At 58.0% G+C, this 18,060-nt stretch overlaps 1 protein-coding gene across 1 annotated transcript in view; it reads left to right on the plus strand.

Annotated features, from left to right (window-relative positions):
- Window positions 1-18,060, plus strand: part of ATP2A3 (ATPase sarcoplasmic/endoplasmic reticulum Ca2+ transporting 3) — a 51,775-nt gene that overhangs the window by 22,494 nt on the left and 11,221 nt on the right. The window contains exons 9-15 of the mRNA XM_051991546.1: window positions 11,943-12,031; window positions 13,692-13,794; window positions 13,931-14,062; window positions 14,224-14,349; window positions 14,749-14,967; window positions 15,589-15,924; window positions 16,053-16,273. Coding sequence (XP_051847506.1) covers window positions 11,943-12,031; window positions 13,692-13,794; window positions 13,931-14,062; window positions 14,224-14,349; window positions 14,749-14,967; window positions 15,589-15,924; window positions 16,053-16,273 — 1,226 coding nt within the window. The remainder of the gene's footprint in view (window positions 1-11,942; window positions 12,032-13,691; window positions 13,795-13,930; window positions 14,063-14,223; window positions 14,350-14,748; window positions 14,968-15,588; window positions 15,925-16,052; window positions 16,274-18,060) is intronic.

The following is an 18,060-nucleotide window of genomic DNA, read 5'->3' on the forward strand; positions in this document are numbered from 1 at the left end:
CCTCAGCTTCATTGTCACCGTGTTGCTTTTCAGTTTAATCAACAGGTTTTTGTTTTTGTTTTTGTTTTTTATCAAATCGGATTTTATTTCCTCAGGCAATTCATGTTTTCCACTTTATCAAACACTGGGCAATTGAGTTGTTTCTGAATCCTTCTTGTTTATTCCGTTCCCCTGATCCAGCCCTCTATTCTTTTTGCTATTGTTTAATCCATACCAGGTTTTAATGACTGCTATTTTATAACATAATTCGAGGTCTAGAAGTTCTATTCCCCTTCACAATTCTTTCTTTCTATCATTTCCATTAATATTCTTTTGTTTTAATTTTTAACTCCAAAGAAATTGTTATTTTATCAAGCTTTGTTATGTCATCTAGGTTAAAGTGAAAATGAGCTGTTGTAGTGTTGTCGTTTTTGCCACCTTGGCACAGCCTCGCTGTGAGCGGGGCCATCCTGGCAGCTCCTTAAGTTGTTCTTTATTGTTTTTAGGAGCATTTTGTAACTGCGGTTATATAAGTCTTGGGTGTGCTTTGAGAAGCTGATCCCCTCATATTTTGTAGTCATCTGGAGTGGAATTTTCCTTTCTGTTCTGGCTTCTTCGGTTTTGTTGTAATCATGTAGAAATACTGATGATTTTTGAGGATTTTGTTGTAATCATGTAGAAATGCTGATGATTTTTGAGGATTTTGTTGTAATCATGTAGAAATGCTGATGATTTTTGAGGATTTTGTTGTAATCATGTAGAAATGCTGTTGATTTTTGAGGATTTTGTTGTAATCATGTAGAAATGCTGTTGATTTTTGAGGATTTTGTTGTAATCATGTAGAAATGCTGATGATTTTTGAGGATTTTGTTGTAATCATGTAGAAATGCTGATGATTTTTGAGGATTTTGTTGTAATCATGTAGAAATGCTGTTGATTTTTGAGGATTTTGTTGTAATCATGTAGAAATGCTGTTGATTTTTGAGGGTTGCTTTTGTTGCCTGCAGCTTTGCTGACATTATTGTCTCCGTTAGTATCTTTGCTGATTCCTTGGGGTTTTCCCAGCAAAGTATTTCCAGCTTCTCCCGACCTCTCTCAATCTCCTCAGTTCCGTCCTTTCCGTTGCTGATATTTCTGTACCGAGTCGTGACTCCAAGAGTTAGAGCCAAATGAGGGTCAATGAAAGGAATGGACCCGTGGAGCCTGGGGAAGCAAGGCTTTTCTCGGAGAACGCCAGGGCTGTGCTGGGAGGGGGAGATTAGTCCTTTTTGGCTCCGGAACCAGCAGAGATGGGGGGGGAGCCCCAAAGGGAGGGGTGCTCAGAGTCACAAAGGGCCCCTTGGGGCTCCCTCCCCTTGCCTGCTCAGGTTGCTTGATGACTGATGCCTCGGTAGGAAGTGGAGGGGGTTGGGAACCTGTGACAGGCAGCAGGAGCTGCCCGGGGCCCTCCAGGGGGTTGAGTTTGTGGCCTGGGGGCCGGGCTCCTCCCTCGACCAGCCTGGATCTCCTGGCCGGGGGCCGAGGGACAGGGGACTGGGACCCGTTGGGTCGGGCAGACCAGGGGAGGGGAGGGTGTGAGAAGCTGTGCAGGGCGGGTGGGGGGCCGGGGCGCCTCCCCCAAGGGCTGCTGGGAGCAGTGTCAGGTCTTGGATGTGCATGAGCTTTATGAACCAGCAGCCCAGTGTGAGCAGAGGGAACCTACAGGCCCAGAAAGCTCTCAGCAGCTCAGGGGTTTGGGGCTCAGGGCGGCCCTTCAGAGGTGACAGTCACGGCCTCTCCCCGGCCCGTGGCCTCTGTGGAGCCTCTCGGAGGGCCGTGGCCCGCTCGGGAGGGAGCCCCTGGTTCTCCGCTCCCCAGCTCGGGGTGGGGGCTGCCGGCGCTTCGGGGGACCAGACATCGCAGAGAAAGGTGGGGCAGCCCCCAAGGGGGCCGGCCTCTTGAGCCTCCCTTTCCCCAGCTGGCCAAGGGAAGTTCAACGGCCTTGTGCACAGCGGCTGTAGGGCCGGGTGATCTGCCTGCTGGAGGCCCAGGAGCCGGTCCTCCCTCTATCCCAGGTGCTCCTGACTCACCTGTGCCCCACCCCCCCGGCGGTCCCAGGCTCCCCCGCCCCCAGCCTGCGCTCTCGGAAGCGCGCCAAGCCTTCTTGGCACCCGAGGGACAGGTGACCTTTGCGTTCTGGCTCCGTCCCCATTCCAATAATGAACAAAGGCTGGGAGGGCCCGAGGGGTGCCGGGGAGGGGGGCGGGCGCAGAGCCGCTTCCTCCGGGACCTTTCCCCGGAGACAGCGGGATTCCTCCCGGCCTTATAAGGGCAGAAGCCCCAGCGGCTTCTCTGGGAGTCCGAGGCCTGGCCCCGCGCCAGCCGCCCGAGGGAGCTGGGCCGGCTTGGACGGGGCTCTCCTATCCTGTTTATGGATGAATGTGCAGCCACTTCCTCCTGGCTGTTTGTCACAAATGTAAACGCTCCTTCCATTCTCCTTGGAGAGACCCAGCTGCTCGTTCCGCCCGGGGCCCTGCCGAGCAGCTGAGGGCAGTGGGGGGGGGGGGCACTGCTCCTTCTGCCCCCCAGAGGCCCCTTTCACCCCCACAGACTTCTCTGTCTGTCTCTGCCTCCCTTCCTTCTTTCTCTCCTTTTTCCCTCTTTCTTTGCCATCTGCATCTGCTTTCTAGAGTTTATTTTAGCATTCTGTTTTCTTTCTGTCTCTCTGTCTCTGTCTTTCTGTCTCTCTGTCTGTCTGTATCTTTCTGTCTGTCTCTATCTCTGTCTCTGCCTCTGCCTCCCTTCCTTCTTTCTCTCCTTTTTCCCCTCTTTCTTTGCCATCTGCATCTGCTTTCTAGAGTTTATTTATTTTAGCATTCTGTTTTCTGTCTCTCTGTCTGTCTGTATCTTTCTGTCTGTCTCTATCTCTGTCTCTGTCTCTGCCTCCCTTCCTTCTTTCTCTCCTTTTTCCCTCTCTTTGCCATCTGCATCTGCTTTCTAGAGTTTATTTATTTTAGCATTCTGTTTTCTTTCTGTGTGTCCCCATGTCTCTGTCTCTCTCCTTCTCTCCCTCCCTCCTTCCCTTCCTTCTTCCCTTCTTCCCACAAGCACTTATTTTTTGAAGTTTATTTATTTATTTTTAGCATTCTTTTTTTTTTTTTAATTTTGAGCTCTAGATTCTTTCCCTCCCACTCCTTCCCCACCCACTGAGAAGGCAAATAATATCATATACATTATACATGGGAAGTCATGCAAACCATATTTCCATATTGCAAAAAAAAATAAGCGCCAGAAAACTAAGGGAGAAACTATGCTTCGATTTGCCTCAGAGTCCATCAGCTCTCTCTGGAAGTGGGCAGGATGTTTTCCTCGTGGGTCCTTTGGAATTATCTCGGGTCATTGTCTTGATTGGAGTGGCCAAGGCGTTCACGATTGAGCATCACGACAATATTGCGGTTCCCGTGCCCGGGATCTCCCGGTTCTTTGCCGTTCTCTTTGCATCAGTTCATATAAATCTTCCCAGGTTTTTTTCTTCCCGAAACCAGTCCCCTCCCCATTTTTAAATTTTGAGCTCTAGATTCTTTCCCTCCCACTCCTTCCCCACCCACTGAGAAGGCAAATAATATCATAGACATTATACATGGGGGTCCTTTCTCCTTTAATCTGATCCCTGGAACATTACCTTCAGATACCAGATACGCTCCTCGTATACCCATTGCCTTCACCCACCAGCACTTATTCAACCACTCGCCAGCTTACGGGCAGCCACTCGGTTCTAATTCTTTGCCGCCCAGATGGAGCACTGAGCTAGGAGGGCATCGCTGGCTCAAAGACTGTGTTTGGTTTTAAAGCCCTTCGGTCATAGTTCTAAATTGTTCTCCCAGATGCTTGGACCACAATGACTCCACCAACATTAGTGCCCATTTCTCCCTCCCCCTTCCGGCATTTGTCATTCCTGATGGAAGGCACCTCAGAGTTGTTTTAATTTGCATTTATCTTATCAATAGTGGCTTAGAGTCTTTTTTCATATGACTTGAGGTAGCTTTGATTTCTTCTCCTGAAAACTTTCTGTTCGTGTGCTTTGGCCGTTTATCAGTTGGGGAATGGTTCTTTTTTTTTTTTTTTAATTTGATTCAATTCTCTACTCAATAAACATTTGAAAAATGAGACCATTAGTAGAGAAACTCACTGGAAACATTTCTGATATTACTTCATTGTGATACTTTTTAGCATGATACAATTTCCTTGATTATCTCTTTTAGTTAGATCTTTTTTGCTTTTGCTTTGAGATCAATCTTTTTTTTTTTTTAACTTCAGCTGAAGTATATTAGATTCTGCTCTAGCCCTTTCTTTTTTTTAAAGTTTTTTCAAGGTTATATATGTACATTCATTTTTTACTTCTTTCCATATGAGACATGTTGGGAGAGAAAAACCAGAACAAAAGGGGGAAATCACAAGGAAGAAAAAAAGGGGGGAAAGGGGAAAACAGTATCCTCTGATCCACATTCAGTCCCCATAATGCTCTCTGAATGTGGATGCATTTTCTAGCCAAAGTTTATTGGAACTGCCTTGGAGCACTGAGTTGTTGAGAAGAGCTAAGTCTGTCTTGCTGTGATTGTGGCCAGTGTTCACAGGTTCTGCTCACCTCGCGCAGTCCTTGTAAGTCCTCCTGCCGATCGATTCTTATAGATCAAAGATATCCCATGACCTTCATACACCAGAATGTGCTCAGCCCCTCCCCCGCTGATGGGCAGCCACCCCCTTTCTAATTCTTTGCCACCCAATGGAGCCGCCACCAACATTTGTGCCCCCATGCCAGCCCTCCTAACTCTGGATGTGGCTTTTTGCTTCAGGAGTGTCTTCAGCGTGTGGTTGGACTCTGGTTTCTAATCCATTCTGCTGTTTATGGATGAGTTCATCCCATTCATATTCACAGTATTGGTGCCTAATAATGTATTTCCTTCCGTTCCATTTCATTGTTTATCCTTCCTTCTCTTTTCATCCTGTCTCCTCCGCCTCCCTTAATCCCATCTCCTTCTATTACGCCACCCACCCTGCATCTCTTACCCCTTCATCTTCCATTTCCCTATTAGGTGTGGTAAATTTCTATCCCCAGTTCTCTCTCTATCTCTATCTCTTTCTCTCTCTGTCTCTCTCTTTTCTCTTTCTCTCCATCTCCGTCTCTTTCTCTCTCTCTGTCTCTCTCTGCTTCTCCCATTCTCTGTCTCTCTTCTCTTTCTCTCTCTTTCTCTTTCTGTCTCCGTCTCTTTCTCTCTTTCTCTGTCTCTGTCTTTTTCTCTGTCTCCGTCTCTCTCTCTCTCTCTCTCCGTGTTCTCTTTTCTCTTTCTGTCTCTCTCTTGTTTCTCTGTCTCTGTCTCTCCCTGTCTCTCTCCATCTGTCTCTCTGTGTCTCTCTTCTCTTTCTGTCTCTCTCTCTTTCTGTCTCTGTCTCTCTATTGTTTCTCTGTCTCTCTTTCCCTGGCGCGCGCGCTCTCTCTCTCTCTTTCTCTTTTCTCTTTCTCTCTGTCTCTCTCTTTCTCTGTCTCCGTCTCTCTCTCTCTGTCTCTCTCTTCTCTTTCTCTCCATCTCCATCTCTTTCTCTGTCTCTCTTTCTCTGTCTATCTCTTTCTCTTTCTTTCTGTCTCTGTCTCTGTCTCTCTCTTCTTTGAACCAATTCTGATGAGACTGAGGTGCAAGCATTGCCCGACACCATCTTCCCACCTATTCTTCCTTGAGCATTTCTGTTACGTGAGATGATTTACTCCATTCTACCTCTCCCTTCCCCTTCTCCCAGTGCATTTCTCTTTCTCACCCCTTAATTTTATTTTTTTAAGCTATTATCTTAACATATTCAAGTCCCATCCCTGTCCTCTGTCTATGTTTACTCCTCCTAACTGTTTTAATAATGAGAAAGTTCAGGAGTTAAAAGTACCATCTTCCCGTGTAGGAAAGCAAACATTTTAACTTTCTCGACTCCCTTATGATGACCCTTTCCTGTTAGCTTTTTATGCTTCTCTTTGAGCCTTGTGTGGAAATGCTAAAATTTCTGTTCAGCTCTGGCCTTGTCATTGGGATTACTTGAAAGTCCTTTATTTCCTTTTTTCTTTCTGGATGTCCATCTATCATCGTCAACTCATGCCTGTGTTCTCTGTCTATTTTTAACTCCTTCAGACTGCCCTAACGGAGCCAAAGTTCATAGGAGTTATCGTGAAGGAATGTAGAACGTTTCACTTTATTGACTCCCTCCTGATTTCCTCTTTCTTTTTTACCTCTTTCTACTTCTCCCGAGTTTAGAATTTGAAAGTCGAATTTTCTGTTCAGCTCTTGTCAAGAATGCTCGATAATCCTCCATTTCATTGAATAACTATTTTTTATCCTGAAGGATTATACTCAGTTTTGCTATGTGGGTTATACTTGGTTGTAATCCTAGTTCTCCCTCCAGACTATTTTATTCCAAGCCCGCTGATCCTTCAATGTAGAAGCTGCTAAATCTTATGTGATTCTGATTCTGACTCCATGAAATTTGAATTGTTTCTTTCTGGCTGCTTTTGACTTGGGAGCTCGGGAGTTTCCGTTCTGAGATATTTTTCAGGAGGTGATGGGTGGATTCTTTAAATATCTATTTCAGTCTATGATTCTAGAATATCTGGACAGTTTTCCTTCACAATTTCCTGAAAGGTGATGTCTAGGGTTTTTTTTTTTGGTTTTTTTTTTTTTTTTGATTATGACTTTCAGGTAGTCCAATAATTTTTAAGTTATCACTCTTCTCTCTTGTGCCTCTGGTGCCTTCCCCCGCCCCCACCAGCATTTACCCGCCAGTCTCTGTCCAGCATTGGGCACAAAAAGACAGAGCTCTCCTTCCTCCTGGGCGTTCACATTCTCAGGGATGAGGCACTTTGGGGCAGGGAAGGCCCTTGCTAGCTGTGGGCATCGGGGGTGACTTCCTGTGGGCCGTGGCACCCGGCCTGGCTCTGGGAGCGGCTGCGGGCCCACTGGGAGGGGGGGAAGGCCAGGGCCTCTGGGAGCGGCTGCAGGCCCAGGGGGCGGGAGCCAGCGCCTCTGGGAGTGGCTGCCTGGGGCAGGAGGTGGAGCTGGGGGCCCCTGTTGAGGGAGGGCGGGGTCTCGAGATCCCATTGCCGGCTTCCCCCCAACCCGGGAACAGGCCGGAGCCCAGGAGCAGCTCCTCGCCAAACCTCTCTGGGCACAAGGCTGCCCCTGGATTAGCCCGAAGGCTCTTCCTGTTTGACTTGAGAGCTCTCCAGGTGTCATGGAAAAGGGCAGGTCTGGGAGGCGGCCCCTGGCTCTGTGCCATGTTTGGTCTCCTCATCCTCACCTGGCGGAGGGGGGAGGGGGTCGGCTTCTCAGCCAGGTCCTGCCTCTTGCTGGGTGTGCCCGCTTCACGGCCTCCCAGCCCCAGCTGGCGGCCTGGGTGCTCGAGAGGCCTTCGTGTCCAGGGCCCGGGGGGACAAGGAGGGAGAATTGAGTCTGGTGGGCCTGGATGCTGCAGGGCGATGGTGGGATTCTGTGTGTGTGGATGCCCATTTGCCTGCCTGTGAGCACCAGAACAAAGGTGCCTTCCCACATACAGAATAGATCCAATGAGGGGGAGGGGGGCAGGAAATGAAGATCTCGAGCACGCAGGGCTTGCTGCCCTTTCCAAAAAGTGCTTAGAAGCAACACCTGCACCTTCCCAGCAGTCTGCTCGTCTGCGCTTCTCGTTGGCCTTTCTCCACTGAGCACTTCAAAACGTACGAGGGACGCTCTTACCGTCTTTCTCCTTTGACAGCCCCCCACCTCATCCTCTCAACCAATCAGAATAAAGAACAAAGCCTCTGTGGCTTTGCAAGGACAAGCAAAGCTTGCTGGCTGGTCATGTCAGGAAATGTATGCCTCTTTCCACACGTGGGGTCTCCCGCCTCTCGGGGGAGGGGGTTTTCCAGCTCCACCCTTGGTTGTGTTGTAGTCGTGGGGGAGCCTTGCTTGCCTTAACGGATCCTAGACTATACAAGACAAACACGAAATAATTAACTAAGCGAAGGAACTAGAATTCAGAGGCGTGGGAGAGGCTTTTTGTGGAAGATGGGATTTTAGTTGTGACTTAAAGGAAAGCAGGGAGGTCAATAGCTGGGGCTCTAGGCACGGGGGACTGTCAAGACATAGAATGTCTTGGTTGGTGGTGGAATAGTCAGAAATATCATTGGTCAGAGTACACGTCAGCAAGTAGGTGTAACAAGCCCAGAAAGGGTTATGAAGGGTTTGAAGGCCAAGCAGGATTTTGTATTTGCTCCTGGAGGCAACGGGAAGCTACTGGAGTTTATTGAGTAGTGGACGGATGATCCCGCAATTTAGGAAATCACTTTGGTGTCTGAATGAAAGATGAACCAGAATGGGGAGAGACTAGGCAGGGAGGCCTTTCAGAAGGTCATTCAATAATCCAGCTGTGAGGGGATGAGGATCTGCACCAGGATGGGGCAGGGTCAGAGCAGAGGAGAAGGAAGATTGGAGACGTTGTAGCGATGAACTTGACTAGAGACGCTGCAAGGGGGAAACTGACTAGAGATGCTGCATAGGTGAAATACACAAAAGATGCAGCCGAGGTGAAAATGACTAAAGATGTTGCAGAGGTGAAATGGGGGAGCTGCCGAGGTGAAAGCGACAAAAGATGCAGCCGAGGTGAAATGGAGAAGAGATGTTGCAGAGGTGAGATTGACTAGAGATGCTTCAGAGAGAAAACTGACTAGAGATATTACAAAGGTGAAATAGACAAAAGATGAAGAAGAATCCCCTCTCCTCAGCTGTGGGGTCCTCCGTGGGGGCCCTTCCCCTGGTGCCGGGACATTGCGTGGAGCCTGCTGGTGACCGGCACTGGTTGTCCCTCCCAGAATGCCCCGGTGCCTTTGTCCGGGGCAGATTCTCCTCGGCCAGTCTGTAGTCCGCTCTGACCTTTTCCTCCAAAGTCCCCGGGGCTTCCTAACTACCAAGGCCCGGGGTGGCCCACCATCCCCGCCCGCCCGCAGCCACGCGTGAAAGTGAGCCCTCAGCGCCAGGTCCAGGCTGGGGGGAGAGTCAGAAAGCAGCATTTCCCAGAGTGGCCAATGACCCACAATGTCCCCAAAGGCGCAGCCCCCCAAGACCCCTGCCTGGAGACGGCCAAAGGTCAAGATTTTCCAGGCGCGTGGTTGCTGACACCCGAATGTGATGACCCCGAGAAGCCGGACTTGGAGGGGACCGAGACCGCAGCCGGGAGGGCCGGGGACGGAAAGCTCCTCCCGGGGCTCGGCCGACCCGCTTTCTCGGGCAACTTGGTCAGAACAGAACGGACTGCGAGCCCTGCGGGTGGATCCAAGTGTAAAAAGATGCAGCGACATGAGCTTGGGCTAGACTCGAGTCAGAAGAGGATGAGGACGTTCTGGCGAAAGGAGCAGAAGCTAACGCCGCGCGGCCGGCAGGACGGCCACGCCGAGTCTGGCCCTTAGGTCGGGGGCCGTCCGGCGATGGAAGAGGAACGGCTCTGATAAGCGGGTAGACAGGGGAGGGGCTCCGCCGGCGCTCCGTAGCACGAAGGGAGCAGGAAGACGAGAGCCAAGGCCCAGATCCCACGTGTTTACTGAACAAGCTGGAGAAATGGGACAGATGGAAGAGCGGAAGGGGAAAAAATAGAGATTACGTCGTCTCCAAGTCCACGCCGAGTTCGCCCAAAATAGAGTGTGCGCTTGGTCATAACAAGCCCTCGGTAAGTCGAGGAGGCAGAAATCGTGCGCTGAGCTCTCGGCCCCACGGGGGATAAGGTGGGAGATCAGTGACCGGGATCCGAGTGAGACTGGGAGCTTCAGGAGAACCGGAGAGCGTCCGAGGAGACCGAAACCGGGCTGAAACAAAACGCCCGTTCCGGGCTCTCGGGGGCTGGGGCAGCAGGACCTCAGCCCTGGGAGTCCCCGCCCGGCCGGCTGTGAACTTGGGGGCCGCATGGCGCGGGGCCCCCTCCCCACAGGCCCAAGCTCTCAGCAGTGTCCGCTGAAGGGTCGCAGGGTTTGTTGTGGTGAGCCGGGCCCGCTGGGGACAGCTCAGGCTTTTGGGGTCACTGTGCAACTTGTGGTACCCCCAGGACGCCCCGCTCACCCTCGGTGCTTAATTAATGCTTGTTGGCTGATTGAGGAGAGAAACTCAGCGCTCTGTGCGTCTGACCTCGGATGACCGAGGGGCAGCAGGCCTGGGCCCACACCCACCGGATGTCCCCCGAGGCTGTGCCAAGTGTGGAAGGGATTCTGCATCTGTTCTGTCTCCCCCATTCACGCTCTCACACTCACAATCACACACACACACACACTCAGACACACACTCCCACAGACTTCCCTTTCTTGGGTAAGGACCTCATCATGGACAGTGCTCCAACCCAGAGGGACTTGGGGTCCCGGGGGGGGTCAGTGTGAGCCACAGGCTCTGAGATAGGGAGGAGGCTCTGCTCAGAGAGCAGGAATGGCTCTGGAGCCTGGGAGGGCAAGCATCCCCTCCCAGCCCCTCTCCCCAGGGAACAAGGTTCACGGGGCTGGCTGTGGCCCCGTGTCTGCTCCTTACACCTGGGCCCACCAGCCTCTGCCCCTCAGCGGCTAAACATTCCCCTGAATGAGGAGACAGGACCAGGAGAGGCCCCGGGCCCTGCCCGCCTCAGGCAGCGTCTGGTCCAGAAGGAGATCAGAGGGAGGGTCTTTGGGCTGTGGGCAATCTCCTTGTCCTCGTCTTTGCTCCTGTCCCAACCTCCGCCTCCTGTCCCAACCTCCGCCTCCTGTCCCGTCCGCCCTGCTCCAGGCCGGCTCTGGGCCTAGGCTGCCCCTGTGCCGCTGGCCTCGCCCCTCACTGCTCTGGGCCACAGGCAGGGGGGGCAGAGGCCGTACCCCCGCTCGGGAGCTTTCAGGCTGAGCCCTTCCCCGGGCAGGGCGTCCCGCTGCCCCCCAGCCGCCATTGGCCTCCTTGGGCGAGCTGATGGGTGGAGGTCGGACCTCCGGGTGGCTCCCACCTCCAGACTCACCCCTGCGGGTGCTGGGGAGATGCTGCTGTATGGAGCACTGCGCGGTGCCCCAGGCCCCTCCCCCAGCGTTGCTGTCCCAGGGCGGGTGGGTCTGGGTCCCAGGAAGTTCTTGGAAGGCCCTTCCCAGCGCCCCCTGCCCAGCGAGGCCGGGGCAGCCCCAGGCAGCAGCTCCCGGTGGGCCCAGAGCCTGCTTAGTTGGGCCTCCGCCTCTGGCCGTGGTGCTGACGTTCGGAGGCTGCCCTGGGCCCCGTCGCTTATGGGAGGTGGGTCTGAGCAGTTGCTCGGGCTCGAGGGGAGCGGCTTTGGGGCTAGAGCAGGAGGAGGACGGGGTCACTCGGCCCTGGCGGGGCTGGGCTGGCTGAGCCCTCTCCATGCCGTGGGGAGGGGGCGGCTTTTTGCCTGCAAGACCCTGTTCTAGCCCAAGAGTTAGTCTGGGTCCGAGATGCATCAAATGGGGATAATGATACCGGGGTCCCTAATAAAATGGGGATAATAATACCTAGAGCCATCAGACTGGGATAATATGCTGAGATCCACAAAATGGGGCAATAATACTTCTGAAGCTTAAGGGTAGCCTGCAGAAGAGCCCAGCAATAACTAAGCGCCTATTGTATGTGGAGCCCTGCTAAATTTGGGGCAGGGACCAGGGAGAGGGAGCTTCCAGCCTCCGGAGGTGAGGGCTCGTTGCCGGCTTGTTCTCGGGTAACATTCGCTCCCTGTCTTGGGGCCATAAGATGTCCAAGCCCGGCATCGTGGTCCCCGTGAGCCAAAGGAAGCCGCCATTGGGTGCCCTGGTTTTGCAGCCGGAGCTCAGTCAGCCACTAAATAGTGACCAAGGGCCCACCGTGTGCCGGGCACTCAGCTCATTGGAACATCAGCCTCGGCCACTGGGGGGGGAGGTCTCTCTGCCCAGGGGCCCCAGGGACCCCCAGCTCAGCTGTCGCCTCTGTCTCCCCCAGATGTTCATCATTGACCGGGCGGAGGGGGACGACTGCAGCCTCCACGAGTTCAGCATCACCGGCTCTACCTACGCCCCTGAAGGCCAAGTGTGAGTAGGGGGGGGCCCTGAAACTTCCCGGGAGGGGCCCTGTTCTGGGGGCTCACCCCGGCGGCTGCAGGCCCCGGACCGGGCCTCGGGAGCGGCGGGTGCCGGGAACAGCGCCCTCCCCCCTCCCCCCCACAGCTGGGGGCCCACTCCCGGAGTCCCCGGGCTCTGACCCTGAGGCCCCCGAGCCTCGGCGGCTGCCTGAGGCCGGGCTGCGGCCTTGCGGAGGGAAGGGAGAGGGGGTGACGGGGAGCCCCATGGGAGGGGCTCCCCACCCGCTGTTTGCGGGGCTGCTAAGCGCGGAGTCAGTCAGGGTTTCCCGACTTTGGGCCGCTCCCTTCCCATGAAATGTAACCCAGGGAAGTGCTGCGGGCGACACCGGGGCGCAAACAGCCCCCGGCGTCCCAAGGACGGGCCGTTAAGCTCAGAGAATTGCACAGCGAGGTGGCTGGGAAAGTCCCGGGAGGGAGTGGGGGCAGCCTCCGCGGGAGCTTTGTCCGGGGGCTCCGGGCTCGGATGTGGGCCCTGGGGCTCAGGAATACCGCGGAGCTGGAGGGTCCGGCCGAGGGCAGCCGGGCCGGCTCAGGAGGGAAGGGCCGGTCCCCGGGGCCCTGGGCAGCTCTGCGGGCTGCGGCCGTGGCCAACACTGCCCCCTGCAGTCCCTGGTCCCTTAGCCTGAGGGGAGGGGCCGGCTGGAGTCAGGGCGTGAGGGGGAGGAGTTTTACAAACCCCGCCCCCGGGGCGCTCCTTGGCTTACATCCCCCTCCTGCCCCCCCCCCCAGCTCACCTCCGACCCCCTCCCCGCAGCCTGAGAGTCATGGGCGGCTGGGTCAGGACGGGGACGGACATGGGGCTTCTGGGGAGGAATGGGGAAGGAGCCGCCGCCGCCGGATGGGGGAGGGCGCTGCGAGGGGGCCTAGGAGATCCCGGCTTTGAGCCACAAACTGCATTTTGGGGGCGATCTGGCAATGACCTGCCCAGGCTCACACAGCTAGTGAGTGGCCAGGGCCGGAGCCGGATTTGAACTCGGGACTCTGTGCGCTGCGCCCCCCTCACCCCCCCCCAAGCATTTTGTGTCTGCTACTGGAGGAGGGGTTCGGGGAGTGGGGGATGGTCCCACCTGAGCTTAGGGACCGAATGGAGGAGGGGGGAGAGGCTGGGGGGCAGCCAGGACCTCCCCAGCAGCTCGTTCTACAGACCAGGGAGGAAGTGAGGAGGGGGTGACTGGGGAGACCTCAGGGGAGGGGCTACGGCCGGCAGGGGAGAAGGGTCCCAGGCAGTGCTGGGGGAGGGAACGGAGGGGGGGGGGTCTGAGGCAGCGCTGGGGAGGGGAGGGGAAGGGAGGGGGGAGGGTCCGAGGCAGCGCTGGGGAGGGGAGAGGGGGGTCCGAGGCGGCTGGGGGCGAGGGGCGGTTCGGAGAAGGACGGGAGGAATAAGAGAAGCCTCAGGTCGGCAGCGAGGTCGGGGGAAGCCACAGGGGGCCAGTGCGTGCGTGGGGGCCGCCGAGACTCCCAGGGACGGACCATGGAGGCAGAAGAGGGCCCGGGACAGCCGGCACGGTCCGGGGCGGAGAGGGCGGAGGACGCCCGGGACGGGCGCCTTTGGGGGGCTGGGAGGGGCCGGCCTCCGGAGAAGGGGCTGCTCAGGCGGATCTGCCCCCCAGGCTGAAGGACGGGGAGCCCGTGCGCAGCAGCCAGTACGACGGGCTCGTGGAGCTGGCCACCATCTGCGCCCTGTGCAACGACTCCTCCCTGGACTACAGCGAGGTGAGGGGGCCGCCCCGCCCCCACCGGGAACCCCCAGCTCTTGGCCGTGTGGAGGGCGGGGGGAGGGCTGCGCCCCCGGGGGGGGCTGCCTCCTGAGGGCCCCCTGACCCCCCGGCTTGTCTGTGCCCGGGCCCAGGCCAAGAAGGTCTACGAGAAGGTGGGAGAGGCCACGGAGACGGCCCTCACCTGCCTGGTGGAGAAGATGAACGTCTTCGACACGGACGTGAGCCGCCTGTCCAAGGTGGAGCGCGCCGGAGCTTGCAACGCGGTGAGCGGGGGCGGGGCTCGGCGGTTCTGGCCCCCGGAAAGCTCCCCCGCCCCCCAGGGCCCCTCCCGGGCCTCTGGCCCTGCCCCCACCTCCCGGCATCGGCCGGCGTCTTCCTCCCGCCCCTCTGACCCCCGGCCCCCCCACCTGACCCCGCCCCCCAGGTCATCAAGCAGCTGATGAGGAAGGAGTGCACCCTGGAGTTCTCCCGGGACCGCAAGTCCATGTCCGTGTACTGCACGCCCACCGGCCCCGCCCAGCCCACCTCCGGCAGCAAGCTCTTTGTGAAGGTTCGCTCTCGGGCCCGGGTGGGGGGAGGGGGCGTTCCCCACTTCCTGACTTGTGACTGGGCGAACCTCAGTTTTCGCCCCTATGAAATGGGTCGGTGCTGCTTCCCCACCCTGGGGCTCGGGCGGCCCCCAGAGCCGCTCTTGTCTGTCCGGTCCGGAGGCTTCGCAGCAGGAGGCCAGACCGAGGCTGGGAGGGCCTTGGGGATGTCGCAGACTGTGGGGCAGTGGGAGGGGAGGAGCCGCCCCCGCCGGAGATCTGGGAGTGGGAGAGCGCAGCTCTCGGGGATGGACCGAGGGTCCCGAGAGGTAGTGAGCTCTCCATCCCGGGAGGGGGGGGCGCTGACAGCGGGGAAGGGGCCTCCCGGGCCCGGTCCACACCGAGCCCTCTGCGGCCCGCAGGGAGCCCCAGAAAGCGTGATCGAGCGCTGCAGCCACATGCGCGTCGGCACCCGGACCGTGCCCCTGGGCCCCGCGGCCCGGGAGAGGATCCTGGCGCGCATCCGGGACTGGGGCACGGGCATCGACACCCTGCGCTGCCTGGCGCTGGCCACCCGAGACGCCCCTCGCAAGATGGAGGACATGCGGCTGGACAACGCCAGCAGCTTTGTGGAGTACGAGGTGAGGGACCTGCCCCTGCGGGGTCTGCCTCCGGGCCTCCCCTCCCCGGCCCCCCTCCCCCCGCAGCTGCCTCGGTGTCTCCCCTCCCCGGCCTCCCCTCCCCCCGCAGCTGCCTCCGGGCCTCCCCTCCCCACCCCCCTCCTCCCACAGCTGCCTCCAGGTCTCCCCTCCCCGGGCCCCCCAGGCCTTCTCCCGCCTCTGCTGCTCATCGCTCTCTCAGCCTCAGCCCTGGGTCTCACTCCGGTAGCCCTGGACACAGCCTGGCGGCCTCTGGGTCCGCGCCCCCACCCCCATGGGCCAAAGGCCTTGGGGGCCGCCTGTATTTTCCTGGGCCTGTCTCAGCTCCATGGCTCCAACCCGTCCCAGACGTCCCTGCCCAAGGGGCCTCCTGCTCCTGCATCCAGCGCCTGGTCTGGCTGAGACGCCCCGGGGAGCCCCGGCCAAACATTGGGGGAGGGGGAGGGTAGAGGGGCCTGGGTGGGCACCGGGAGCCGGGCCTGATCGCCCCCACCCGGCGTCCGGTCGTAAGCCCAGGCCCGGGAGGCGGCTCCGGGCAGAGCGGGGGGGATGGGCCCCCCGTGCCCCGGCCCGCCCAAGCAGGGGGCGCTCTCTCGCCCGCAGACGGAGCTGACCTTCGTGGGCTGCGTGGGGATGCTGGACCCCCCGCGCAGGGAGGTCGCCTCGGCGGTGGAGATGTGCCGCAGGGCCGGCATCCGCGTGATCATGATCACGGGCGACAACAAGGGCACGGCCGTGGCCATCTGCCGGCGCGTGGGCATCTTCTCCGAGGCCGAGGACGTGGCCGGCCGGGCCTACACGGGCCGCGAGTTCGACGACATGGACCCCGAGCGGCAGCGCGCCGCCTGCCTCAACGCCCGCTGCTTCGCCCGCGTGGAGCCCGCCCACAAGTCCAAGATCGTGGAGTACCTCCAGTCCTTCCGCGAGATCACGGCCATGGTGAGGGCGGGGGGCCGGGGGCTGGGAGGGAGCGCGGGGCTTCGGGGGCTCCCGTCCTGGGGGGCGCGATGAGCCACAGCACGAGGGCCCTCGGGGAGCCCCCGCCCTCACCCCACGCTCCCCCGCAGACCGGGGACGGCGTGAACGACGCCCCCGCCCTCAAGAAGGCCGAGATCGGCATCGCCATGGGCTCGGGCACGGCGGTGGCCAAGTCGGCGGCCGAGATGGTGCTGTCGGACGACAACTTCTCCACCATCGTGGCGGCCGTGGAGGAGGGGCGCGCCATCTACAACAACATGAAGCAGTTCATTCGCTACCTCATCTCCTCCAACGTGGGGGAGGTCGTGTGGTGAGAGCCGGGCCCGGGGCCCGGGGGGTTTGGGGGGACTCGGGGAGGGGTCGTCCCCCGTAGGGCCCCCCTCGGCCCCCGGATTTCCTCCATGTCCAAGCCCCGCTCAGGGTTTGGCTCCCCCTGAGGAAGAAGGGGCCCGACCTCCACAACAGGAGGTCGGAGGCTGCGCCGGAGTCACTGGAAGGGAGGCTGAGCGTCCATCCGGCCCGCTTCTGCTGGGGGGGGGGGCTGCCAGCGGGGTCACCCCCCCCATTAGTGCCCGTGCGTGTTGCATTCAGAGACAGAGAGGGAAACAGAGACAGATTCAGAGGCAGAGAGAAGCCATCGTGTGGAGGGTTTTCTTAGCTCCCGACTGTGCCTCAGGTTACCGAGACCTTTCCAGCGTCCCTGTTTCCCGTCACTCCCCTCGTGACGAGCCTCCGTCCCCACTTTTCCCCACCACGTCCGGCCGGCTCCTTTCTCTTGCCCCTCCCCCAACCCTCACTCCCCCAAACCGCTTTCGTCTGGCTTTTGCTGGGCGCCGTTCCAGACTGTTTCCCCTCCCTCCCTTCTGCCCCCCCCCCAAGCGTACAGGTTAAGCGTGCACCGCCTTCTCTCCTGAACCTTCCTGTGACGGGAGGCTCACTCGGCCACAAGACTCACTTCTCTCTTGCTTTATGGCTCACAAAGCCCTTCTCTCCAGCAGCCTGGGGAGGAAACGGGCCCGGGAGCCCCCTGGGCTCTCGCGGGCGCCCTGACTCCCAAGGGCCGCTGTTCCGCGCTGCCGCCGCCCTGCCCGCGCCCAGGCTGCACACCTGTGCAAACCCGGGCTCCCATTACTCACTGGGAAGTGAACTTGAGCGGCGGATGTCTCCCTCTGCCGTGGGGCCGACCCCATATCCCGGCACCGGCCCGGGACACGAGCTTTCTGCCGTGTCGCCGTCCCCCGCTTGCTAAGGTTTTACCTAAAACCTGTGCGATGGCGTCCAGGGGAGACCCCCGAGTGGGGCAGTGGGTGGAGCGGTGGGCACGAAGGCTCCAGTTCAAATCCAGCCTCACACACTTACTAGGCATGTGACTCCTCTACCTGCCTCAGTTTCTTGAGCTGTAAAATGGGAATTATAATGCCACTTACCCCACAAGCAGGCCCAAGGCTGTGAGGTTAAAATGGACGGATCTCTGTGAACCACTCGGCTGAGCGCCTGCGGGTGGTGGGCTACACGGTGAGTGGTTCTTAAGCATGCGCTGTGTCCTAGGCCCCAACTGAGTGCTGGGGAGTCCCCGCCGTCCAGGCCTTGTCACGGAAGGAAGCCCACAGGCGAGAGGGCGCGAGAAAGGGGAGAATGGCAGAGGTTCCCCCGCGCACATCGGAAGCAGACGCGGAGCCATTTAGGGCTCTGGAAGGGGCGGCCGTGGGAGGAGAAGCAGCGGGGACCGAGGCGCGAGGACGAAGCCGGAGCCGGGGGATGAGCTTACCCCGGGCCGGGGCTGATGGAGTTGCTCCTCGACAGAGCAGCTGGGGACAAAAGCGACCCCATATTTGTGCTCTTCGTCCTCCCCTTCCATCGGGGATTTTGCTCTTTCTTTGCTTTTTTTTGCCTTCGTTTGGACGTCAAGGTCATATTTACTTCATAGAAAGCCATTGGATGGAGAGATTTCCTCCTTACTGCCGATAGTCCCACAATGTTGGTATTACCTGTCTTCGAGCGTCTGAAAGGATTCTCTTGTGAATCCGTCTGATCCCGGAGAGTTTTCCCTGGGGGTCCCTTCATGGCCAGTTCAAAGCCTTTTTTCTGATACTGGGT

The sequence above is a fragment of the Antechinus flavipes genome, chromosome 3, assembly GCF_016432865.1.
Source record: "Antechinus flavipes isolate AdamAnt ecotype Samford, QLD, Australia chromosome 3, AdamAnt_v2, whole genome shotgun sequence".
Classification (NCBI taxonomy): domain Eukaryota; kingdom Metazoa; phylum Chordata; class Mammalia; order Dasyuromorphia; family Dasyuridae; genus Antechinus; species Antechinus flavipes.